This window comes from Chamaea fasciata, unplaced genomic scaffold, assembly GCF_029207755.1.
Source record: "Chamaea fasciata isolate MVZ Bird 193981 ecotype frontalis unplaced genomic scaffold, bChaFas1.0.hap1 SCAF_13, whole genome shotgun sequence".
Lineage (NCBI taxonomy): Eukaryota > Metazoa > Chordata > Aves > Passeriformes > Sylviidae > Chamaea > Chamaea fasciata.
The window spans coordinates 9,482,768-9,509,289 of NW_027094098.1; the positions used below are offsets into that span (position 1 = coordinate 9,482,768).

General features: G+C 37.7%; 1 protein-coding gene across 3 annotated transcripts in view; it reads right to left on the reverse strand.

Moving 5' to 3' along the window:
- Nucleotides 1-26,522, reverse strand: part of EEFSEC (eukaryotic elongation factor, selenocysteine-tRNA specific) — a 129,411-nt gene that overhangs the window by 87,991 nt on the left and 14,898 nt on the right. For all 3 annotated transcript variants that reach the window (XM_066195234.1, XM_066195233.1, XM_066195235.1), the window contains exons 2-3: nt 3,216-3,423; nt 843-939 (exon numbers count right to left, since the gene is read on the reverse strand). In XM_066195234.1, coding sequence (XP_066051331.1) covers nt 843-939; nt 3,216-3,403 — 285 coding nt within the window. In that variant the 5' untranslated portion in view covers nt 3,404-3,423. The remainder of the gene's footprint in view (nt 1-842; nt 940-3,215; nt 3,424-26,522) is intronic.

The window sequence follows — 26,522 nt, forward strand, 5'->3', positions numbered from 1 at the left end:
CTCTCTATTATAACATCTGCATACACACTTGGTATTGCCTTTAACATCTGTTTTTAAGGTCAAAAACTGCAGCCCAAGCCCAGGCTGTAATGGCAGAACAATGGAGAGTCTCTTAGGAAGGACAGAAGGGATAATAGCTCCATGTCCAATGGCAGGACTCACACAGCATTTGCCAGCTTGTCTAATATTAGGTTTCAGTTGACAGAACAGCTGCAATGAGTGTTTCCTTTAAAGGTTTTAACCCTGGAGAACATCCCAGTAAATCTAACAGGAACCAGATAAAGGCAGAAGTAAGCACTTGCATATCTCCGGATCTCTAGAAACTGCTGGGCGCAGATTGGTGCTGGCTAAGTCTAGTCGAAGGCCATACTACATCCCATCCCTATGCCCATCCTGTCTCACACGAGCCTGGGAGGTGATACAGCATTCAGTGCTCAGCAGCCCTATGGAATATCCTGCCTTTATACAAGCCTGGCAGCCCAGAGCCAGGCATCCCTAGATTTTTTGATGACTAATGCTGCACCTTAACTTCAGCAATTTACGAGTACTTTAAACCTGGCAGCATCCAAGTCAGAATTTGACAAGTCTTCAAAGAATGATGCTTTTGTTTTGGGACTCCTTTGTGCTGTCTGAAGTTACAGTGTCATCCCTCCAGGGCAAAGATATTCCTTTCTCTAAGTTAATTTCAGAAAGAGTGACAAATCTATTGCAAGCTACAAACTGCTCTCCGTTATTTTGGGTGTCCTGCCCTTCACAGTATAAACATCATGTGGTGTAACTAAGTGGTCTGAATATCTAAGAATGGATGCTTTCATGTTACTATAATGTTCTTCAGCAAGTACCTCAATTAATTCAGAAACACCCAGTGGATTCTCAGACTCTGGGGCTTCTGGTCCACCAGGCTTTGCTGCAACAGCAACAATGGGACACCCAGAGAATCTGAAAGAGAGAAAAACTTTCACCGTTAGACCACAGATCTCTGACACATGTCAATAAAAAGACCTTCCAGGCTCATCTGAAGGCCAGGAAACTCCCCAAAATTCCAACTTATCTGCTCTTCCCCCAGTGTGACTTGACAATTTCTTCCTGAATTGCCAGCCAATCAGCACTACTGGACTTCACTATGAAAGCTTCAGTTCTGCTTCACATTAGCTACTGATTCAATGCTATAACAGTCAAATGCAAGATTCAGTTTATTTCAGAAGCAAAGGTCTGTGGTTTGCATCCAAAATCATTTTACCTGGAGATCAGCACATTTTTAACTTTCATTAAACAATTAAAATTCTAAGTGCAAAGTCATAACCTTCAAAATGGGAGCCAAATGCAAAATGCCTCATGATGCCAACCGGAGTCTGCAAGATCTGTAGACAACACAAAGATCTAAACCTACTGAAATCAAAGGCTGCAAAACTCACAAATCTCAAACATGCAAAGGGTTCAGAGAGGAGCAGTACAACCAGCTGACCTCAGTTTACCTTTTATCCTACAATCAGTTTTAGTCTTCAAGTCCTTAACTTAGATTTTTTTTTTTTTTTTTACAAATTCAGTCAGCAGACTTAACTTTTGGTCCCTAAAATACAACCTAGTGGTTTTTACTTGATTTTTTCAAAAATCAGAATTAACCACACAAAATATATATTAAAGTGATGGAATAATAATCAGTAATTACACCATAAAGTGACTGCTTCTCATAGGTACTTAATTCTTATGGAATAGATTGAGATCAAAATTAATTATTTCGCCATCCTCTTCACACCCACCCCCACTGATTTTCTCTCAAAAGGGAGCAAACTGATGGAAGACATAGTGCCTTGCTAAAGAAAAAATGTTAAGTTCTAAAAAGGGAGCTCACTCAGTGACCCAGCTGTAATCAGGCACATGAGGTATTTCCTTTGTTTATATGCCATAAGCCTAAGGCATCTAAGGACAAAGGGTAGTAAAAATATGCACTGAAAATTCCTGTGATTAACCATAAAACTTTTGGAAATTTATTTTTGTACAAGTATTTCTGAGCACTATATTCCAATAAACAGAAATATATGCTGAACCAGATGCTTTACTCCTCTTCCCACACACCAGAACAAACTGGAGTAAGTGTATGATGCATTTGGAGGCACTTCTAAACATGATCCAGTCCTACTGAAACTCTTACTCCACCACACCAAATTTCTCTCAGAAGAATTTAGATCCTGCTGGACAAAGAGAGAAGTTGATGTGCAAAAGAAATCTTTTAAAAATTGAAATTCCATTCACAGAGACAGTTTGCTTTTAGTTTTGGTATCAATTCACTGAAAACCAAGTTTTGATTAGGTAAATTCACAAGTATCAAACTATTCAAATATACAACAGTTATTTTCCTCTACCTTTGTTGTTTTGGGGGGTTTTTTTTGCCTTCCATACAATTTCCTAACAGCACTATAATAATTTCCCCAGCATTGGTGGCAACATCTACTCTACAACTGCAACAGCCTTCAGCTCTGCTTACTGCTATGGAATTCCACCTCCGTGTGTAGTGAAAATATTTCAACAAGTAAACTATTTGAAAGAAAAAAAGACCACAATTGCCATTAGAGGCAATTGTCAAATGGTATCGGCATATATTCCGCTAATAAGAGTAGTTTAGGAATAGAAAAGCATTTTTAAAACCACACATTTGGAGATTCAATGTCAAGTGGGAAAAAGGCTGTTGAGAAACTCCACATGCCCGAGATACAACAGGATAAGCACTTTGCAGTCACAACCGGATCAGCAGTGCTTTCAAAGCACCATCAAGCACAGACTGCACATGTGAAAATTAAATTTTGGTTCTCTCTCCTCTGTACTCTGAATCCTGTTCCTTAGATTCTTCAACTCAAAATGTGACCCGATAGTTATGTCCCCTTATATCCCTGAGCAAAGCAAAGATGTGCTGCAGTTTCTGTAACCACATCCAACAGTTCTTCACCTGGATATTCTGGCTTTGTATTACCCTATCCAAACTTCAAGCAGCACTTTAAATTGAGAAGCTTAATTACAGGAAAATATTTCTCTACACATGACACTTGCAGATGTGAATCTGGAATTGCACTTGAGTTTCTGTAAATCTTTTCACTCTTGGCTCACCATTTTTGCTAGATGTGCCAGTATGTTTAGAAGCATGTTGGAAGAGAAATGTTGGTATTTTTGCCAAACTAAATTTTGTGACAAGTTACCTGTTAGTATTACTATTCACTTACTTGGTATTTTCCAAGGTCTTCTGCATTTTCTTAGTCATCTTCTCAATGGCACTCTGTCTCTTCCCCTCTGGAAGGAGATCTATTTTATTCAGAACTACCACCATCTTCTGGCAGGCAATTTGCCCAATTACCAAGCACTCTGCTGACTGTGTCTGCATCCCTTTTGTCACATCTATCACAAGCATCATTAAATCAATAATCTGGGCACCTGGAGGAGAACTCACAGTCAGTATTGCCACAGCATAAAAAGATTAAAGATCATTTTCTCAAACAGTTTCCATTGAAAATTGTCGGCATATGTACAAATGCCCAGAAAGACAAACAAAACACAAATCAAAGTAAGCACTGAATGTCACAACTCTTTTGAAATTAAGACCTTGGGAATTTAAGCTATTATAGGCTATCATCAAGTCATAAGAACCAGGGAAGAACATGATAGTTCAAGTCTAAGGCTGGTATCACTGTCTTTAAAAAAATACCAAGTAAATAAAGCTTGTAGCAACACAGGCATGACATTTTCCTCAATTAAAAATTATAATATAAGCAGCCAAGAAGGAATCTAATACAGCCAAAGAAACACACAGCAGAGAAACATTGCAGGGAGCTGCACACTCAGAGCAATCCCAACAAGAACCAACCAGGTACACCATAACATCCACAACCCTCAGTCCCTACCTGCTTCCCACCATTTTTCTTTCCAAGTCCAAAATTTCATAAAAGTGAAAACTGTGATTCACCACCAGAGACAGGTTTATCCCAAGTCTAGAGAAATTCTTGAATCCCTCAGTGCTAGGAAGAGGCAATTTAAAAGCTGCAATGTATCGCCATTCACTCCTAATTCAAATCCATGTAACTTGAACAAGTAATTTCAAACACAGGAACAGAGATCTGATCCCTAGAACTTTTTGTGGAAAGGCTCTTAAATTTTAGGCTGACATTACCTATCACACTTATGCATTATTTTTATTTTTCAAAGTATTGTTTTCATGAACTCTCAATCTTTTGATTGAAGCAAGCTGAATTTCATGGATTTAAATTAGTTTTCAAGGAAGCTTTTGATGAACATTGGGCATTTCACTAATTACATTCAGAATTTTCTTGTGTCATTTGAGGTAACTGAAATACTCTGAATACCAAAATAGAAAAGTGCAACAGAGTCAAGTGCTGAAAAAGTTTAAACATAAAAAAAGTTTTAAAAAAATTAAAGTTGAAGTACTAGAAAGTCGTATGCCAAAAAAAGCACATTTTGAAAGATGATAAAAGCTAGAAATCATGTAAAATTCCAGCTCTCTAGCTCAAGCACTTTTGATACCGGCCTTAAGATCAGAAGAAATCAATACAACTGTTCCTTGTTTCTCCGCTCTCTCCAGCCTTCCCCTTGCCTTTTTTTTTTGTTTTTAAGGCTTTTACAATGGCTACAACAACAGCTACCCTTGTTCCTAATTCCCATGAACTTAGGATAGGAAATCATTCCGAGGTTGAAGTGCATGGGTGAATGAGCGGGTGGGAACTACAAGAAAAAAAATTATGGCTACAAATGACTATTTCAACCTACCAGAGCTTTCATCTTGTAATAATGAATGTTAAGCCCTTCAGAGCACTAGCAGGATAATTATGATATTTCCAGGGCTCCTGCAGAATTTTCACCAATCATTTCAAATACCTCTCCCTGACAAACCAAAGATGGGCTTTGTATCTTCAAAAGTAGTTTGCTTTTTTATTGTTTAGAGAATTGTATTGATTTAGAGCTTGCTTAAATTTCAACACAAACATCATCAAGGCTGTACAAAAGGCTCAAACTTTATATACACCACCCAAGTGCAGACCTAAAGGTCAAAAACCAAGGAAAACAAAAGGCATGAAAATAGTTTGAGTGGGACAAAGCACTTAGCAGTCAGAATGGGTCCATTTTTGTGAATACATACAACAGGACTGTTTTAAACTTAATGCACATATTGTGTATTACACTATTCTACACAGCTGACATCCTCAAAAGGAATGGGAATAAATAATGAAAACCAAACCACTAAGTCCAATTCTTTATTAATACTATAAAAAGGACATTCACACAACACAACAATGGTAACACAACAATGCTGCAGCTTGAGCCTTACTGAACATTACTGTGACCACTAAAGCACAGTGATCCTCATGCTCCAGAAGTAAGGCAAACCAATCAGACCCAAACCTGGCCTCGAAAAGGGCAGCTGGTAAGATGCATTACATACAGTGTGGTATCTTTCCCACCAAAAGAACACAAAATCTGCACTGAACTGTAGTATGTAGTTCAGGTATAAGGGGTCACTTTACCTTGAAACTCTAAATCAACTGCTTCAAATTCATCTGTTATAAAGCAAGTGCTTGCAATTGCTGTATTTATCAATCTATCAGCAACACTTTAGAAGAGCCATAAAAATCATCAATCCAGTTGCTAGAAGGTCAAGAATGTCTGCCTTGGGGCATTGCACAGCAACGGGAAGATGAACACAGAAAAATTCCATGGAAAAACTCCAGAAACACCAGAAGACATACCATGACAGTCCAGATAAAAACACTTCAAGTCAAGAAAGCAGCAGTACACAAGTTCACAAACACTGTCAGCACAGTTATTGTGCCTCCTCTAAAGCCCCAATGTACTGACTGGCCACAGCTCCTAAGAGATGGCACAAACGGGACAAAAGGCATGGCAGGCAGAGCTGGCACACCAGCACAGTGGGAAGCTGCTGCCCTTCAAAGGATTCGTGGAGCCAAGGCAGAGACCACGACAGCATTGACAGAAATACTTGAACTACGTTCTCACTGAGGCATGAGGATGTTCTGTGATGGTTTGTATGTGTCTACTCGTGCATATCAAGGCAGGAGTGCTCAATTTTATAGGACCCTTGAGTAATAAGGTGAAAAAATAATGCTAGAACTCAGTTCCTCAATCTTCCTTTTTGAGCTGTTTAATAAACCATCTTCGACAACTCAGCTGCTTCCCAATCCCCCATCTTCTACACAGTTTTACATCTTGGTTTATTCTAGAACCCATTTCCTTCATTGCCCATCAGCCATGCATGAAGTTCATTAAATACTAAAACAAAATAACGTAGAGAAGTGTACAAGGATTCACCAACATCACATTTCAAATGAGGAAGGTTGGCAGGATGACAAAGATGTAACCCTTTCCCACCTACCATGGAACACCTCGTTCGGTACATTTTCTCCTCATAACATATAAATGGTAATAGCAGACTTAGAATATGTTTAACTTCATATTCATTACTTAAATAATCTCTAGTAAACAATCAGCTCACTATCATATCAGAGTTCAGTCAACAAAAGGAACAGTATTTCCGAATAATCTTCTGCAGCAGAGTAAGACTTAACAAGGGAACAGTGAAGCAAGGCTGGATTGTATCAGTATTCTCATGAATACAATGTCACTTGGAAAGATTTTTCAATTGGGACATAATGTTGCAGATATACTATGTAGAGACTCAAAAAAAGTAACAAGAATTTAAAAAATGAAAATATCACTCACACCTGCACTATCTGACAACAAAATATCAGCAGTGGGGTCTTGTGCAAAATGGAACAGAAGAACTCAAAGAACAGAGAACTGAATTCATCAGAAAGGGAGACAGAATATGGGCCTACGTAGTTAAGAATAGTAACAGGGAAGAGATTATGGACAATTTGAATACTCCTCGAGCCTTCAGAGCAAGAAAAAGGCTTGAAATTACTTTGAACACAGCAGAGACACACGCAAAGGCCAGGTCTGCATACAAGGAAGCACAGCAATCAAAAATATTTTATCTGCACTGAAGCAGGTCACACAGAATCAATGAAAAAGTTAAACTAAGATACTCAAATTATTTCTTCTACAGAGAAAACAGGGGTATAACCTTTTATTTGCCACTTCATCTATCAAAGACATGTTCAAGAACATTGAGAAAGATAAATCCTGACATGTGATTTCTCACTTTGCTTGAAAATGAAAGATCAATTATTGGAGTACCCTTTGTGTGATGACACACAGCTCAGATGAAACCCTGTAAAAAGCGAATGAAATAAACAAGTTGTCATCAGAAAACACAAGGGGGTGGAGAAAGATGGGAATTATACTTCAAAGATAAGCAGCTAAACCACAGCAGAAATAAAGTAGATAGTCTGAGTGAAGAAAAACAAAGAAGAAAGATAAAACATGAACTGAGAGATTCTGGATGACAGCCAAATACAGAAAAAACAGAAGACCAGCAGCACAGCATCACAAAGACTGCAAGTGCCAGCTAAACCTGGAGGCAGCAGCACTTATTTGTATCCGAAAAGTGACAGGGAACACAAAACTCAGAAAATAAGAAAAATACCTTCACAGACAAGATAAAGAAAAGGTCCAGCTACTGCTTAGAACACACAACCTATGCTAGCTCTTAAATTTTGAGGAGTATCTGATTGTAAAACTTCATCAAGGAAGTAATTTATTACTCTTTACTCAGGAGATTAGTTGAATTACAGATGTCAGAGATTATGACAAGTTTCCAAAGAGCAGAAGGCAGCAACTCAAGCTTCCCTAAAGTGGCCATCAGCTCAATTTTTTCACGGGAAGAACAAAATGACACTACTTGCAACATCATTCCCAGCTAGCTCTCACTCTTAGATCCTGAAAGAATTCACCAGCTGCTGCCTGAGTACACTGAAAAAGAACAGCATGCATTTTAAAAGTATGTATTAATGAACTTCTAATCTTTAGGAGAAAATTCACTGCATTCTCTATATTTGCATTATTTAGTATAATATATCTTCAAATCTTTGCTGAAATAGGAAAAGAAGCCTACCCAGAGTCGTAGGCAAGAAGGCTGCAGACCTTCATCCCCTCCATCAAATTCACTCCTCATAAATGTGTTTAGTGTCACACACAATCAGTAAAAACCAGCTTTTATGCCCGTGTTCACAAGGAAACACCATGGGAGTACCCAAGACATCAGATGCATTTTCAAAAACAGTAAAGCACTATAATTACCATGCTTTATTCTGGAACAGGATATTGCATCTTAAATAACAAACCTCCTTCAACCTCAGCCACAGAGGCTGTTGCAGTTCTGCATGTACGTGAACTCAAAACACCTTCCATTTGTGCAGCCTGTTGCACGCTTGTAAATGTTATACCTGAACTCCCAGACTGAGCTGTGTCCCTACAGCAAAATTTAATATTAACATTATTTAGAAAAAGATGACACTATTAGATCTAGGAAGACAAACAAACAAACACTTCAGCCTCATGTATTAGTTTACCAGTTCCAAAAATGTATTACTATTTTATTATACACAGACTGAGCCCACTTTCAGAACCATCCAGTTATAATCTCCAAGCACTAAATTAGCTAGTAATTCCTTACTGAAAAGCTCACCCAAAAGGTATTTTCAATAAATAAGCAGAATCTCAACTGGTTTGTCTTGACCAAATGCAGAACAAGAATATTAGAGCATTTTTTAAGTTGTATTATTTTAGCAAGCATAACTGAAGTATTGCATTAGATTCCCAATAACACATCAATATAAAGCTGACATGGCTTCAAAAGGTAAAACCTGGTGAGTGGAGGGAAAAAGAGGGGATCAAGTCCCTGTGTGAGCAAAGGGGAGGTTTTGCATGTCACACAAACACGGAACACAGGCACAGATTCTGAGTGGTGGCTTCTTTAAGCTACTGTGTCCTGTCCTGTTTGTGGTAATCTTTTTAGCTGACTTTGCACAAACAGTACAACTCTTGTTCACAGGCAGCAAAAGGAAGCAGAAAATGGAATTTGAAAGGTAAAAATAAAATAATTGTGGGCCGTGGGCTATAATTTGATTTCATGCTCTACAAGGAAATGAAAGAGGACTTCCTTAAACATAGTTCTTTTTTTTTTAAATATGCTTTTTACCATGTTAGGATTTCCTCTAGTGTAGAAGAGAAAATAGGATTGTAGAAAATGTTCTCAAGTATCATTGCTACTCAAGGGCAAAGCTCTGTTTTAATGTGCACTTCCCATTCTGGGGAAGAGGAAATTCTTCAATTAATAAACCGGGTGGACTGAGGCGAGTTTTTAAGGCTTAATCAATTTCATCTGCACACAGGATAAAAAGACCAACTATTCTACCATTTTTACCTCCGCTATTCCACTTTCAAAAAAAAAAAAAAAGAAAAAATTAAATCAATGTTTTATTTTAAATTCTTTGAGGTTAGTATCTCCTGTCTCAGGAAATATTGTCTATATCATGCAGTGAGTATCCAACTTCCCCTTTGACAGCCCCCTCCCCCCACTTTTTTTTTTTTTTTTGCTAAGAAATTTTATTCAGAAACAACTAAATTATTCCCTGTTCTCATATACAGCTGCACCCTGGGAGATGTTACAAGTCACACAGGATTTTTCTAGTTACCTTAAGGGAAGCACTGTGATGAATAAGGAAGATGTTTTACAGGATATGGAATCCCCCAAAATTCAAACAGAAACAGGAGATGTAAGGCAGGGAGAGGCACGCACTCACAGCGGAACATGAATTACACATGAAGAAACCTTCTGTAAAACAATGCAAATCATGGATCAAAACTGATACAACTCCTGTCAGGAAACACTTTGAAAAGGAACTCATGGAGTTCAAGCATCCCAGCATCATTTCCAAAGCAGGCCATCAGCAGCTCAGAGCACAAACAAGGAGCTGTGCAGCTTCAAACTCCGCAACATCAGATAGAAAGCATCAGACTGGCAACCCACAACATTTCCGAGTGCACAGTAAAGCTGAAAATTAGAAGCATTATGTCATTGCATGAATTCCCTTCAGATGAAAACCAGCCACCATGGTTGGTCTGTAATTGAGAGCTAGAAAGGGAAAGCAGTGTGCCCATATGGGGATAATTGGAAGACATCCATTTCTCATATGTCAAATAACCCATCCATGAGTTACTTATTTGCAAACGTGAGTTCAACTCCAAGTAGTAGGTGGTAACTCCTTATAAGAAATAAAGGGGTTCTTTGCAAAAGATGCCACACAAGAATTCCCTTGAATATACTTTATACTTCATCGGCCAGAAGAAAGAGTGTGCCATACTGTTCTGAAGAGGAGAAAGGCATGAATGCCTCTACCATCTCCTTTGTCAAGTCATCCAAGGATCTATCCTGTTTGAGTAAGTTCTAACCACATGTCAGAAACAAGTCTGTGTTCTTCAAAGGGAGGAAATGCCTGTAATGATTAGAGTGTGTCAATAAGTTTGATCAGCCATGCTGGAGCAGTAGGAACAAAGCTGATAAAGCCTCTATGAAGGTCATGCTAAGAAAGACTGAGGAGTATCTTCCAATAATTCATTATATGCTGGTCTAGCTATTGCAATATTGTACATGGGATTAAAGCTTACATGAAATGGATTGAGTCATTGAGAAAAAAAGTCACAAACAAACCTTAAACTGAAAATGCTCTCAAAAAATGCAGAACAACACAGGTAAAAAGAAGGTTATCAAGAGATCCTTTGCAAGGATTTACTGAATGTAAGGAGTCCCATGTTGTCTTCAGCCTCTTCAGAGGAAGGCCAAAAGCACAAGCCTGAGTAATGTCTGAACAGTTTGACAGTTTCCACTACTTACAGAATAGACACTATTCTTAAACAAGGCAAATACAGGATGCCCTTATTGCAATCAGACTAAATTCACTGGTTAAACACACATTAAAATTACACACAGTTTTGTAAAAAAACCTGTAAAATTATAGAGAAACCTTCCTCCAAAGACTTCCAAATAGAAATTCACTACTAAAAAGAGATTGCTATGAACCTTTTTAATTTAGGTAACAAATTAGTTTCCTATACTTGTCCTCCCCTCTCCCCAACAGAAACAGAACCTAAGTACACCTCACCTCCTCCCAGCCTGAGCATTAGCTAGAGCAGCTCAAGTAATGGGCACTGCTAAGGACACATCCTTCTCCAGCCAAGGAAAGGCCACGACTTATATCATTCACTTCCATTGTAAAGACAAAACATGCAAAGGAAAAAGGCAATTTTACCCGTGCGGATTCAAGCCAGGGCAATCCCACATTTTACTCATTATTGTGCCGGGCTACATCACTACCTTTACATAGGCAGCGATCTAGAAGGTCAGTGAAATACAGCAGTGAAACGGCTCTGGCACCTGGTCACGGAGGAGGCAGTTCCATGAGCTGGGAAGTTCCTGCTTGCAGTTACGCTTCCCCACCCCTGTGTTCATTTCGGCCTCCCACAGCTTATGGAGGGTCTGTCTGATGAAGGGCAAAGTAGAAGCTCACAGCAGTCAGTCCAACCCAGCCAAACCAAAGAGCTCTCCCTGAGACTGGCGAGGTGACCCAGCTCCTGCAGCGCCCCTGGGAGAGCCAGAGCTGGCACAAGGGAGAACCAAACAGCCAAGAGCTGCAAAGGGAAAAAGGGAAAGAGCAGAGCAAACCTCCCATTTCTAGGGACAAGATGCTGCTGCAGGCCAAGGGGTTCACCGAACTGCAGCCTGAGGTATTACAGAGAAACTTAAAGCTGAATAAACAGTCCACATATTGTTAGGAAGAACTGAAAGAAACTTAAGTACATGTGTATATACACAAAACTAGTGCAATTATTTCAGAAAATTCTGAAAAGATACAGTCATTATATGCTGTTCAATGCAAAATTGTTTTAAGTTTAGAAGCAGTAAAGAACGGTAAAGTATTAGACTTTGTCTATATACAAAGGAATATTGAAATAAAATACTGCAGTTTGATCTGGTCACTTTCTGGAAAAGGAATCTTAAAGATAAAGTAGCTTCAAAAAAGGAAACAAGACAAATGCAGCTAGGTCCTTCACAAAAAGAAGTCCATGTTAACAGCACACATTGACAAAAGCAAATGATGCTGAGCGAAAGAAGGGAAATAAAACACCTCTAATAAAAGAGCACAAACAATTATATAATTTAAAGCATCACAACAATTCAAATTCAGTGCTGCTAAATACCATTCGTCTTTAGACAAATAAAAATACAGCTCTGATATTAACACCATTAAGATTTTAAAACTACATCCAGCTAGATGAAGCTTCCTTTTTAATAAAACATTTATGATTTTATTCTGCGTAAGAGGTATTATGATGAAACTTAAAGAAAGGGATACTTTATTCCATCACTGACTTTCTTGGTTTGTTCCTCAAAAACACTCACGTCTGCTGGGTCCAAAGAAAATGCCGGAAACCAGATGAATGACTACTAGGGTCTGGCATTTAAATTCCTGTTCTTTAGATAAATATTTCTGTCAAAAAACAGAAGATCACCCCAAATGAAAATCCTATAGACAATGAGGGGAGAGCAAAGCAAACAATCCTTGCCTTGTAACATGAAATGCCATGTAATACATAGCATGTGTAAAAATGGAGGTAGAGCACCATATGAGAGAAGACGTCATCCTTCCTCCAAATGTACGGAAGTCCTTTTCAGTAATATTACCTATTACTACATCTCAATTTCTATATTAACAGGACACAAACTGGACAGAGTCCAAAACAGATCTCTACTTATTGTAATGCTGAAAACAAACTATGGTACAGTTTAAGAAAGCCTACATATCTTGGAAGAGCAACAATCATTCTGAGTAGACACAGATGACTGCTACAAAAAAAAGGTAGCATTTGCTAAATTGCTCAACACCGTGGTATTTCAGCTGCATTAATTTCTTCCTTGGCTTGAAGTCAAAAGTGCATAAATTGTGAATTAGTTAGCAAACATTAACTTTTTAAAGTGTCATTCACATATATGTATATGCAAATACAGACACCAGCAAAAGCTGAGAGGTTAAATATTTAGGATACTGCACAAAACTACAGTGAAGTCACTTAGCATTTTGGACTGAATGTCATTATACAGCTCATCAGCCATGGAGTACAATCTGTGGCATATAGTAAGAAAAACTAATATTTCACAAACTTGAAAGCAAAAGAAAGCCTAGAAGAAATCAACTGGGCTATTAGTATCCAAGTAGTAAACCTGGTTTGTCTGGGGGTTTTGGGTGGGATTGTTTGTCTGGTTTTTTGCACTACCTGCCCATATTACACCTAGCAGAAAAAAGTTCAGTTTCATATTTTAGGATTCAGGCTATAAAATATTTCAGGCTATTTCGATATTTCTAAGATCCCAAATGTCATAAAAAAGAGTCACCTGTAATTCCACCAATTCATATCAAACCCAAACTTAGAGACTGGCAATGAAGTGTCCTGTTCCTTTTGCCTGGAGATTTTAGTTCATAAAATAAGGCTTCTGAAACAATGTGACAGTAAGTTGTGTAAGAAATCAGTACTTTATGTTCATGCTTCAGGAAAAAAGTAAAAAAAAGGAAAATGGATACTTGTAAAACCCTGCTTTGACCTCCTCGGATGATATTGTGTGCTCAGGGCTCTAGCAAGCGTTCCCAGTGCCTAATGAGTGATTAGTTCAAGTTTCAGACTTGTTATTCAGAGGTATTTTGTTTTGGTATCAAGGCCACATGTGTTTTTGCACTGCTCTGAAGAGTGAAATGCAAGGTAACTTTACACTTGGGCCTTGCATAGTGACCATAAATGGTCCCTGATGGTCCATAAAGTCTTTACTGTAAACATTGAAAAGCAAACAGGTCAGAGGACCAAGAAGAAAAAAAATACTCTTTTTATAGTCTTGACCCATATCAACTTTACATTTGCTCCCTACAAGATCTCCCGCCAAGTTTCAAGAAAATAGAAATAATTATATTTGCATGTGATAATGTTAAATATCTTGCAAAAAATATAACTACAAATATGACCTTTCTGTCCTTTGCATCTTTCAAAGATTACAGACAGAGATCATCTTTGAAGCTATTTCCAAGACCTGAAAGAGAATATAGTGGCTTAGCAGTATAAAAAGGATCAAACATCTGGAAGAACTGCAAAGGCACTGAACCTGCAGCAATGAGGACATGAGCCCATCTCCAGTTCTGACTCACTTCCACACATCTGGAGTCTTCTGCTCCATCTCTAAGGACTCAGGTCACACCACAGAGAAACAGACTATTGCCACCTTCAAGAATGTTACACCTGAGCTTTCTCCACTACCTGGAGCGTGGAGACAAACCCTGAGTGAAAGCCTCTGTGGTACCTACAACCATGGAAATTCCTGCTACCTCCCTGACACTACAGGATGCTCAGGCCAGAGTTGACAGCAGCCTATGCCAGTGTGCCTTTCACCCCGAATGGTAAGTCATGCAAAACCAGATTTATACTGGAAAGAGAAAAGTGGTACAAAAATTACTGGAATAACTTTATCTATTTTCCAAGACTGTTTCAGGGAGAGAAGCACATAAACAGCCACCAGTGCATACATTTTCCCTCAAAGCAGTGAGCTATTTCAGTAAGTTACCTCCTGTATTAGCTTTTCAGACAATTTTACACTCTGATTTCCAAGAACACACCAACTGAAATGTTTTCTAACTAATGTGTTCATACTTCTGTCCATATTTGAATCTACTATTACATACAAATCCAGTACTGGGCTCAGAGAGGGGGCAAAACCAGACTCATGAACAGTAACTACAAAGTTTCTATAAATTCTGTTCTCTGTCAGCATTACTTAACACTCAGCTCTTCAACTTTTCAAGTTCCTTTAACTTTTGTACAAGATGGTATCTTTCCATTAGCCTATCTAGGATTTGATCACACCCATGCCCCCATGTTGTAAGGCAAAAAGAACCAGCACATCTCAGAAATCCTTACACAAGCAATACATAACTTTAGTACTTGAATCTCAGGATAAAAAGAATGTGCTATGTTTGATGACCAACTAGTTGTTCTTTTCCTTACCAGAGGACTGGAACTGTTACTACAGTGCATCTATTGCCTCCCTCGTGGTGCTTTGGAGAATTACTGAATTATAAACATCTTGGAACATGTTAGAATTTCTTTAGGCATATTTTTATCAGTTTAATATTAGATGACAATTTGACTTTTCTGCTATCTTTTGTGTTAACTTCTTCAAGTCCTGCCTAGCCAGGGGATATCTCACTGTAAATTCTTGTTCACTCTTCTGCCATTTCTTTGAAAGATCGGTCTAAAGAAAAGTTCCAAGCAGCAGTCCTTGGAGATAAGGACCATCACACAGGTAGACAGACCTGAATATACATTTAGATATGCAACTCCAAACTTCCAAAACCTATCAACTGCAGTTTGCATGCAGTCAAAAACAGGTATAGATATGGAAGTTGTACCTGAGAGATACTGCTGAACCATCTTGAAATTCTTGACTCCAATTAACTTTTCTCTACTTAAATTCAATGTTTTAGGCCAACTACTCTGAAAATCATGGAATGCACTGGAATCCCCAAGAAATACACAAATTATCACTCTGATCACAGAGATTTGCTACAGGATTCTCTTCTTTCCACCCCTCTGCCAATTCAAGGACACTAATCTTATAGTGCACCTGCAGCTTTAGATAGCTCAACCACCGCCAGTAAGAAATTTATTTAAAACCTTGGACAGATCAAGAGCATATTTCTACAAGACTACCAAAAATAAATTTTCCTAAACAATTCTGTCATGAAGTCACCAAGCCCAAAAGTAAAACTCCAACTCATCAGATTCTAAATCATTCTTATATAAAAAAACCCCAGTGTTTTGTACAAAGCTGAAAAAAAGGTATATGATTCTGCTCTTAAATCATTACAAGCCCTAAGCTACCTTGCCCCGTCTTTGAAATACAAGTAAGCAAAGGACTTGCACCCTGCATTAAGGAGCTTCTTTTGTATTAAAATTCAGTCCTATTACGTTTTTACAACACTGCATGCAACAAATTGTCCTACCAAAATAGTTATGGTAGAGTATGGGAAGATATTCCTGCACAGCTCTCAGATGTGCTTCATCTAAGAATGCAAAACAAGATTTAAAAAAAAAAATTAAGAGTTTACATTTTGCTTTTTCTTTTTTTTTCTTCTCCCCTGTCCTCAAAATAAATAAAATTGAAGATTGCTAAGGGCAATGAAAATTGTATTCTTTAATTTTCTGTTCACCCTCCACAATACTGAAATAACATCAGTCAGGGTTATAAACATCTGTAATTGCCAGGGGAATGTACAATACATTCAGAAACTCCAGTCCCACATATCCTGTAGCTCTGCACTTCACAAACAAAAGATTGGGGAAAGAAAGAGGGGGTGGGGTACAGGGAATAAAGGCTTTAAGATTAAAGTCACAGGCAGAGACAGACGGCTCCGTTTTTTAATAACTGAAAACACTAGTTGTGCCTGAATGTGCTCATTGTTTTATGGTGGGGGGGAGAGTCTCCGCATGCTGGACTGGCTGGCGACAGAACTGCCTTTGCATCAAAAATAAGATTTGCAAAAAAAAAAAAAAAAAAAAAAAGACACCAAACCCATGCCCTAATTTCCCCTCTTGCAATGGTTAATGACCTAAACCGCTTTTAGGTAGCAATCAACAAATTATCCCACCTTCTCTTTATTAAACTGGGGAAAGCTTCATGACTGGAAGTATTACCTGAGGGAAAGAGTGTAAGACATGGCTGCAGAGATGGCTGAAGGTTTTATGTTGTGAAGGAACACAGGCTACAAACAAGAACAGTCGTACATAATGAACAGGCATGTCTAAGGAACAACAAGCTTACAGATCAATTTCTGATAGGTTCTTCACACAGTAAAACCAGTGCTGCAAGGCTGAACTATAGTATAAGCAGATTTTTATATGGTTTTGAGAAGTTTAGCTGTCATGAGGAAGTTCTTAAATATTTACTTTTTAAAATCATCAGTTATAGTGAATGAAAAGTTTCATGAGTTGAGCTCACTTCAGTCAGCAAAAAATGCCATTACCTTAAAATACTGCACGACAGCATTAAAAATTTGAAAATGTTTCTTTTAGGCTTTAAAGTAATTTTTCTCTCGAAAATTAAAGAGTACATGCACTTGCACACTACATGGCTACTCAATATCCATTATTACAAATGTGTATTATTTTTAAATTGCATAGAATTACTTTTTCTATTCCAAATAATCTAACACTTCTCATGATCCAATTCAGTGAAAGCTTTTGCAGGTTAGATCCCACTAGGGCCCAGGAACCCATCTTAAGGTGAATGTAACAAGGTCAGTTCCACTGCTCAGTGCCAATGGACTACAGGCAATCAAGCAGCCTCAACAAACATGGGTAAATAAAAAAAATATTAAATCATTCTTTCACTTTTATTCTAATCCAGACTCAGATATTACCATAAGAGAGCTTTTGTTTTACTGTATTTTTTTTTTTTTTACCTGCCAACTTTGCTTTAAATATAGACAGAAAGGAGATAATTCAGTAAGACAACAGCTCTTTCATCTAAAAATATGAAACTCCCAGTCATAACTTCTTGGGAAAGCCTAAAATAAGGAGCAGGGAGCCACACAACAGGAGTCAATGAAAAGTAGTCTCCTGCCCAAAGCAAGCATGCTGTGCTGGGAGGAATCAGTGGCCACAATACACGGCCCCTCAGCCAAAAATGTCAGACCTGGAATGCTCCAGCTATCACCCCCTCTTTGTCGATGCAACACTTTTGCATCATCAGCCACTGGACATCTTGTTGAGATTAAAAATATTGTGGAGAGTTACTGTCTGTTTAGAAAGGAAGAAAAAGACAAGAGCCCATGTCAGAAGGGGAGGGGAAAGGAAAAGCCAAAACATGAGCTCATTACCCTGATGTGGAGAATAAAGGCAGGCTTTGTTTTACCTCGTTCATACTAAGTACAAACAACAGACTCATCACTGTTTTGAGCTTGAACTGCAGAATTTGTTTTATATGCAGCACTGCCAATTTTTTCCCTCATGTAACTCAACTACCCCTCTTTCTCAAAAATAGCTCTGATGATGCTCCAATCAAGAATTTAAGCCTAGATGAGACCTGTATAGTAACAGACTCTCATTCTGCCCACACTACACATTCTGACACTACAGAAGCACCTACAAAGGCATTCTTACATGGTAAAGACCAGCCTTGGTTATATCATTCATGCTGCCCTAAAGTCCTCATGCAGTCAAACAAAGTAACTAAAATTAAAATATAGGAATATTTAAAAGAAAAGAAAAATCATTTGGACGAGACACTGGCTATCTAGTCACACTAAGAATTAGGCAACAGTTATTAAACTGGAGATACATCTTTGGGCAAGAAGTATTAATTATTTTTAAACTTCTAAATGCAGAATTCAGTTCAAAAATACAACACAATGTTTAAAAGGTACAGTCTTTGGAAGGTCAGAGGTTAAAAAAACCCACTAGAAAGAAAGTCTGCCCTCTCACAGAAACACTACCCACCAGTGCTGTCCTCAAAGAGCACATGGGCAATATCAAAAGGCAGCATGGGAAAGCAGAGTCTTGATTCCACTTTCGTGCTCATAGGAAAAGGCGAAGAGGGTGGTAATTTACCGTATACAACCAAATTGTACATGAAAGTTTAAAACCAGCCAATTAAAGCTAACATTATGGAATGGAACTGAGGTCCGAGTGGAATGCATTAGACACGCATTCCAGACAATGGCTCCAGAGTCTGCCTGCGAGGCCAACACTGTACAAAGTACAAAGGGTCAAGAAGCTCCTCTCAAAGAGAGCCCCAGCTTTGACCAGGAGTCAGGACAGCTTGCCCAAAACACAAACGTGGTGCACAGCTCCACACTGACACCAAGGCTGCAAAGCCAAGCCATCGCCTGCATCGACAGGATGCTATGGAGAGAGTTGGAAAATTTGTCAATCAAGCAAGGCCAAATCTCACTACAACTGAGAATCAAATGGAGGGGGATAACAAGGAACAAAGAACACCACCCCTAAAACTAACGGCAATAAACGTGCCTATATCAGTTAAAATCTCTTACATATAACACTTTCATACACTCAATTACAGCTTTGCTTCTCTTAAGCAGGTCAGTGTAGAATGAGTAGAAGAGTTACTAACACCTAGGAGGAAGTTAGAAGACAACTCCTCAAGTCAGCAGGACTATGTTACATTTTGCCTCAGAGTCTTCTGTACATGGGAGCATGGTGAACCTCAATTTTGGTGCAAGTTTCTGGATTTCTGTGACAGTAATAAAGAAAACTGTTGTGTTGGGGTTCCACTGCAGAACATAATCAAATGGAAATACAAAGAACAATTAGGTTACTTCTTGTGTCTTATATTTCAACATACAACTCCACACACATGCAAACTGGGAAATTAATTCAATGTCATGATAAAAAATTCTGTTAGACTTCTATAAAACTACCACTCTAAATCTCAAACCTCCATCATCTCCAAACACCAACAAGAATTATAATCTTTACAAGAACAATAGTTGGATCAAGGATGAAAAATAGATCCATGTCAAAAAAAGTAAGGCTGTTCTCAAGAAAGACACCCTGCAAACAACCTCAGTTTTTATGTTAAACTTTATTTCAAGCACCCACATTACTACGCAGCTAGAGCAGTGCAGCATGCAGAAAGAAATCTCAAACAAATCAGTCCCAAACACATTAAAGATGCCAGTTCTGAGAAACAGAATACTTTCATTCTCTGCAGTAGAGCCAAAGTAAACAAGCAATACATTGGAAAACATTTCTGGACACATTCTAGGCAGCAGTCAGTTACCTCGACTTGCTGCCATGCTAAATATTAGGGGCTTTACTAACTTGCAAATTTCAGCAGACGAGTAGCTGAAGAGTTAATGTTGCCATTAAATTGTTCTGGTTAAGGTTTTAAGACTTTACACTACCAAGGGAAGTTTTTATATGGAAAAATCACCACCAACTTATCACTTGAAAACCACAGTCAAAGCAGTGATCTATTAGTTTATTCTCAGTTCATTTTAACAGAGTTTTCAATGTTTGTACACAAAGGCTTTAACTTCTGTTTGTCTTAAAAGATAAATTGGATTCACCACTCAAATTTCATTGAAGATTTATTTTGTATTTAGTTCTCTGGCCTTCAGCCTATGGCAGACATCAGGCCCTGCCCAACAATTCACTACCTAATTGTGACAACAGCAAGCATCTTACATGGTTTGTCATTCCACTAAGCCACATCACATTGTGCTAGAGACCCTCCTCTGAGGAGGCCATTATCAAGCATTTGGTACTATTTCGTACCTCCTGCCAGGCCAGCACAAGGGCTTCTGACAGTGTATTTATTTTTATTCAAATTTTTGCTGACTAGGATTGCACAAGATACACACCTCATTTCAGAACAGACCCAAGGGGTCAACAGTCATGTAAATCTCACATCCCAGTACTTCAGGACAAAACAAACTATATAATGTGGAAATGCTATCTAAACTGCCAACAGCACAAAGCACTCCAGAAATTGCAGGGTGTATGGCATTTGTGTTTCACATCACTACATTCTCCATATAATTAATAAAAGTCTACTAAAATACAAAAGGTGATGCTTACTGTAAAGGAGGAAAGCTGTGCAAAGTTTAATTACTAAATAAAACTAGGAACAATACTTGTCAAGATTAGAATTTATACTGTGTTAAGGGGGGCTCAAATTTAATGATCTATAACCACACTGAGATAAGAGACAGTAGCAATGCCTGAGTAAATGTTTTCCATAGTACGAATAGGAGGCAAGGTGAAAAATCTAAGTTATCATGATTTATAGCCAGATGACTTCTTTAAAAAAATTTTACAGCAGACTGAGTGCCATAAAGTTATTCCAAATTTCACTGGTAGAATATTAGTTTAAAAATAAATACTTTAAATGCTTTGAATGATATAGTTTATTACTTAAAATCAGATACTCATCTGAATGAACTTTTACAGCCAAGGAGCAAAATACAGACCTAGTCTGACCTCACACTGGTTTGGACCTTAATCCTGCAGTCTCCCTTACTGAGTTCATTCCTACAAGGCTTCATGGATCCAGAACACCCAGCTGGGCACTGAATTCATACTTCTACAAAGCTGCAAATGTGCATGGCACCTCACAGATAAATATAAAACAAGGCCCTAGGTTTACAAAGCTCACAGACTAAATTTAGACCCCTTGCTCCCTAAAATCATTAAAGTATTTTAATCTCTGACACAACCACATGATTTTGTTGTTTCAAGTTTTATACTTAGAAAAGCATAGATCTTTGTGAGGTGAGCATATAGAAACCATCTACATACAAAACCAGGCCCTTTATCTCTAAAAGCCCTCATAAATATAGGGAAAAAAAGTTTTCAATTATGTATTTTGAAGAATTTCTAAAAGTGAAGTTGTTCAACACAACTCAACACAGAAATTTTGTAAGATAGCTCAAATGCCATATAAACCAGAACACGATTATTTAATCATAGATACTTCATAGTATAATTCACAGCAAGTCCTTCCAGCATCTTCTCTAAGATGAGCGAACAACTGCATAATATACAAGTGTTGACACAAAGGAACAAGCATTTTACAAGCAGTAGTGGCAGTTTGTGTGTGCTCAGTTTGTGCGCAGTAACACCTGTCAGTTAAGCAAAACATCACTCAAGATCAAAACCTTCCACAAGAACAGAACTGTGACAAAGAAGGATCATCATAAGCAAAGTAAAGCAGGTCTCCCAGTTTTGCATCTCCCACCCACCCTACTGTTTCATTTAATCATTAAAAACCAGGGTTTTTTTCTCACAAATTGAAATCTTAATTTTCAAGTTAAAACAAAGGCTGACAGCCTCCCTAGGGAAGTGGGAAGAACGCCTACAGAAAACAAAGTCTGCTCAGAATACACATTGCTCTGCCAGGCTCATGTGACCAGCTCTCAGGAATGCTCGCACTGCTCAACTTATTCACTCGAAATAAACAACAAACAAAAATCCTGAATAAACAAGAAAATAACATGGAGTGCAAGGCACTAATGCTGCAACTCCAAAGCCGTAACAGTATATTTGCATTTAACTGCACATTGCAAGAGAACACCAGTCCCAGCAAAAATTCAGAGCAGCAAGTGCAGGCACTGAGCCATCACTCTACAGCTTGGATGGGGTTCTGGAAAAGAAGTGCCCAGAAGTCCAGTAAAGTCATCTGCCCTTGCTAGTCCAAACTCTGTGGCTAAGAGAAGAAATTCCTAATTATGAATACAAAACATTATCAAAAACATATCAAGAATACAAAGAATATTTAAAGATTACACACTTCACTCTTTCACAAAACCCTTTCTTGGATGCTCTTGCCTTGTACAAGCGTTTTTTATATTTTTAATTATTGCTTTTCACTTTTTTTTAGGTCTTCCTTCCCATTCATATCTTGTAGACTGAGACAGCACAATGGATTCTAAATTGAACTTCCTGACAGCAAGAACTAGAATTACAGAACAAGGGATGGAAAACTCAGAATGAGAATTTAATTTCAAATGAACTTAAGTAAATATACTTAATTTGTTATCTAACCCCTTTGGCCTTTGCCTCAAACGATGGAGACAACTGCTGTTGAGGAATCATATAATAATAATAATGGAAGAGAAATACAATGGAACTTTATTAAGTGTATTCTTACTGACAATATACTGTAGACTTAAATTTTGTTAGAAGATTTCCTTAAAGTACTTCCAATAAATTTTTTTTATTAATTATGTTTAAAATGCCATAGTTAATTTGCTTTTGAGGAAAAAATTATCTTGCCATTTTGTAAAAATATAACATTGAAATAAAGCATATAAAGATGAGAAAAGGTATGTACATAAAATGAAATCATCTAATGACTGGTGTACACAGAAGGAAAAAAATCAAATAATCACAGAAATAGATATTTAATTTTTTCCTCCCTTAATAAAGTAATAATAGGATCTCTGTTGATGCTTTTTACCTCTAGTGTCCTGTTAAAAGCAAGGTACTCATTGGGGCTGGAGAGAGACCTGAGACACCACAAGAGGGGAAAAAAGTTTTTAAAACAGTTTTTTCATCTGTAGTCACCATGTTTTAAACATACCTAAAGTTCTCTGTTACTCAGAAAAACAAGAATTCAGTGTACAATGAGATTTGCCTCTCTCCAGGACCTAGATTCTGTTGGTCTATGAAAAATTGAATCACAACATCTCAAAGTACACAAGTTTTAGGAAGGGCTTTACCAGCAAAACGAAAGCTTTGAAGTTCTCAGTCCCAAGAGAGCAGCATCAATCTCTTTCCCCTGCAGCAGCACTGAGCAGGCAGAGAAGCCTATTTCACTGCAGCTGTGTTAATACACTGGAACTCAGGCTTGGATACTGTTAAATCTGGAAGCAAACCGATCAGATAACTTAAACACACGTAAACAGAAAACATGAAACAAACAGAAGTGAAGCAACGTGGGTTATCAGCAAACCAACTCCTCCTGCCACAAACCACTGTAACTCTCAGTCCAACAGTGACCACTTAAATTTAACCCCAGTTATGATACAAAAGCAACAAGGGCAGTTTTTAGAAGTATCAAGATCCTTTTCTTCTCCTTCTTATTCACACAGGCAAGGACACCATAAAAACATCCACAAATTGGTTTTCAATCCCATTTCACACTACATTGTCCCTCTTCTTTTCTTTCTTCCTTGACATCCCTTTAGGTAAATAAGATCTTTTAACACATTTCTGGAACTGCCAGGTTATGAACATGGAGAAAAATCTGTTCTAAGGACAAGCTTCCACAGTAGCCTGCTGCAGAACTTATTTCCCTGTAGCTGAAAGAGGCAGACCATGAGCCACTGATGTTCTGCAGACAAAGCCTGTGGAGATGGACTTCAGAAAGGAATTCTAAAAGTCCAAAGCGGTGGGAAAGAAAACAACAACAGCAAAATCAACCAACAACAAAAAGAGCACAAACAAGACTCATTTTTTCCTTTTTTTCCCCATAAAAATCAGATAAGATTTTCATTTAAAATTATGCCAAGGCTATAAACGCCTCTCTGCTGCTTTCTTTTGTGTTCTTATACAGCAAGGAGAAAAATCTGCTGAAATTGCTCGGCATCAGCCAAATTCAATAAATCAACACTATCTAACTGTAAATGCATCACTAAGGTAAATGAATGCTTAATTGAAGAGTACTAATCACTCCTTAATGAAATGCTGTAACCACCAAGAAAGAATACAGCCCTGGTGATTAAAGCTCAATTTTTTGGGGCGCTCAGAGCTAAAAGAAACAGAAAGAGAGATTACAACTCATGCATTTAAAGTATTTTACAATGATCATTACCACTTAGTGGGAAAACATATTTTCCAAAATGTATTTAATTTTGAAAAACTGGCTTGATATTTTGCTGACCTATTACAAAATCACACTTGCCACCAATAGACTATGTCCAAGTATCCCATATTTCCATCATGACTTAACTACACAACTCTATTCTTATGGTAGGTTCTTATAAATGGCTTCTTGCAGTTGAGTTCACCTTGGCTGCTTTTACTGCATCTATACTGTACAATGCTTCTGACCCAGAAATTAATTTGTTATTGCTAGAGAACATCAGACTCCACTTTAGCATCCTCTTAGCAGAAACATATTTTTCATTCACAGAACTTATTTATTCTACTTCTAAACAGTGCATAAAGAGGAACTGGGACAAAAAGCACTACACTTTTATATAAAACTTCCAAATAGAATAACATCATCCCCAAAATGAGTGCATATTGATGATTTCATCATGTCATCCTGAAAATTTTCAGCATCCAGTAACAACAGTTAATACAGGTGCACTTGAGATGCTACAAAATTGTTAGCTCTCCAACAGAAAGAGAAACTATCATATGCTACTAAAATAAATATTAGACAGTTTCACCTCCAACATTCTTGTAACCATTTTGTTCCAACTGTTCTTAAAAGAGCTCATAAGTTACTGCAAAAAAATTTAAAACAGCACACAAGCCTTGAAAGGATACGTCAACTAATTTAAATTTCACATTAGTAATTTCTGGTTTTACCTAGGATTGACTCAATTATATGCAAGAACAGAAAAAGACATTCCATAAACCTAACATCACTTTCTATGTGATCTACTCTCTTCCTAGCTCCACTCCACCACTTTCTTAATGGGACAAAAATAAATATCTTTACAATGCAAAGGCGAAAGAAACAAGTACAGTGACCAAAATAGCTTTCATCCACTGCATCAATTTGACTGTAAGTCTTAAAAAAACCCAGCGTTCTTTTACACAGTAAGTTTAGGACTCACTCGTTTCTTCATGCAAGGCAAGTAACGGTACAGCAAAATTTATCTTCACTTTGATTTGTTTGGCTTTAAATCACAATAAAGAAAACATTAAACCCCACAAAAGCAGTGTTAGTTGTTACTAGAATAATGAACTATTTTATAACGTAAATAAAGTTTAAAAAAAAAAAAAAGAAAAAAAGAAAGCACATTTAGGGACATACAATGAAAGAACTCCCAAACACCTGCCTCCACATAATTTGTTAGTGAACACAGTTCAGTCATGAAAACACCTCTGAGACAAACTTTCTGTAAAGACTGAATTTTTCAGTCACTTGTTATGGTTTTTTGGGGTTTTTTAAAATAGAATTTAGCTTCAGTTCAAAACTCCTTCGTTCCCTTAACCAGAAAAGTATTTTCTCTACACAAGTTTGGTACAGTTCAGTTTAACCAAATACACGTTCGTTCGTTTTTTTTTTTTAATTTCCCCTAAAAGCACTATTCAGCACCACAGACAGGTGAATCTCTTCCCACAAGAGACTCCAGTTCAACACCAGTTTTAGACAGAAAAAGCCACCATTGCTGTATTTGGCAATACACACGAGAGAGTAAACAGAGAGCTCAACTACAAACACATGGACCAACACCACCAGCACCACAACTTTTTTTTTTTTTTAATCACAGCACTTGCAATAATGGGAGAATCTCAGTTGTTAGTCAGGTGAAATATCCACTCAGAAAAAAAAAAATACTCATGATGGTCCATCCCACAGGGTGAAAACGTATCAAACAGCAAGCAAATCCAAAGGACAAAATTACTTCCTTTAAAAAAAAAAGTTATTGGAGGTGCCTGACCTGTGACTTTTAAAACTTTAGACACACACAAGAATAAATATTTATTTCAATGCTTTTATTATTTGCTTTATTTATACATATATAAACAAACAGATGTCATTTCAGTGTAAAAACTGGCTTTTCAGGCTTTAAGGAATTTTTTAAATTAGGCATATTATCATATGATTTGAAGCTATAATATAGCCAGACAGAGACCAGCTTCACCATCAAATGCTCAAAGCTAGTCCCTTAGGTGAAGAGCACTGTTGACACTTGGTGGCTTTTTGCTGATAAACTTTTTAATACTCTAAACTGAATACTCATCATTTCAGAGATCAGGGAAAGATTCTAGTGCTGAAAGCTTTTACAAATGATGATGTTACG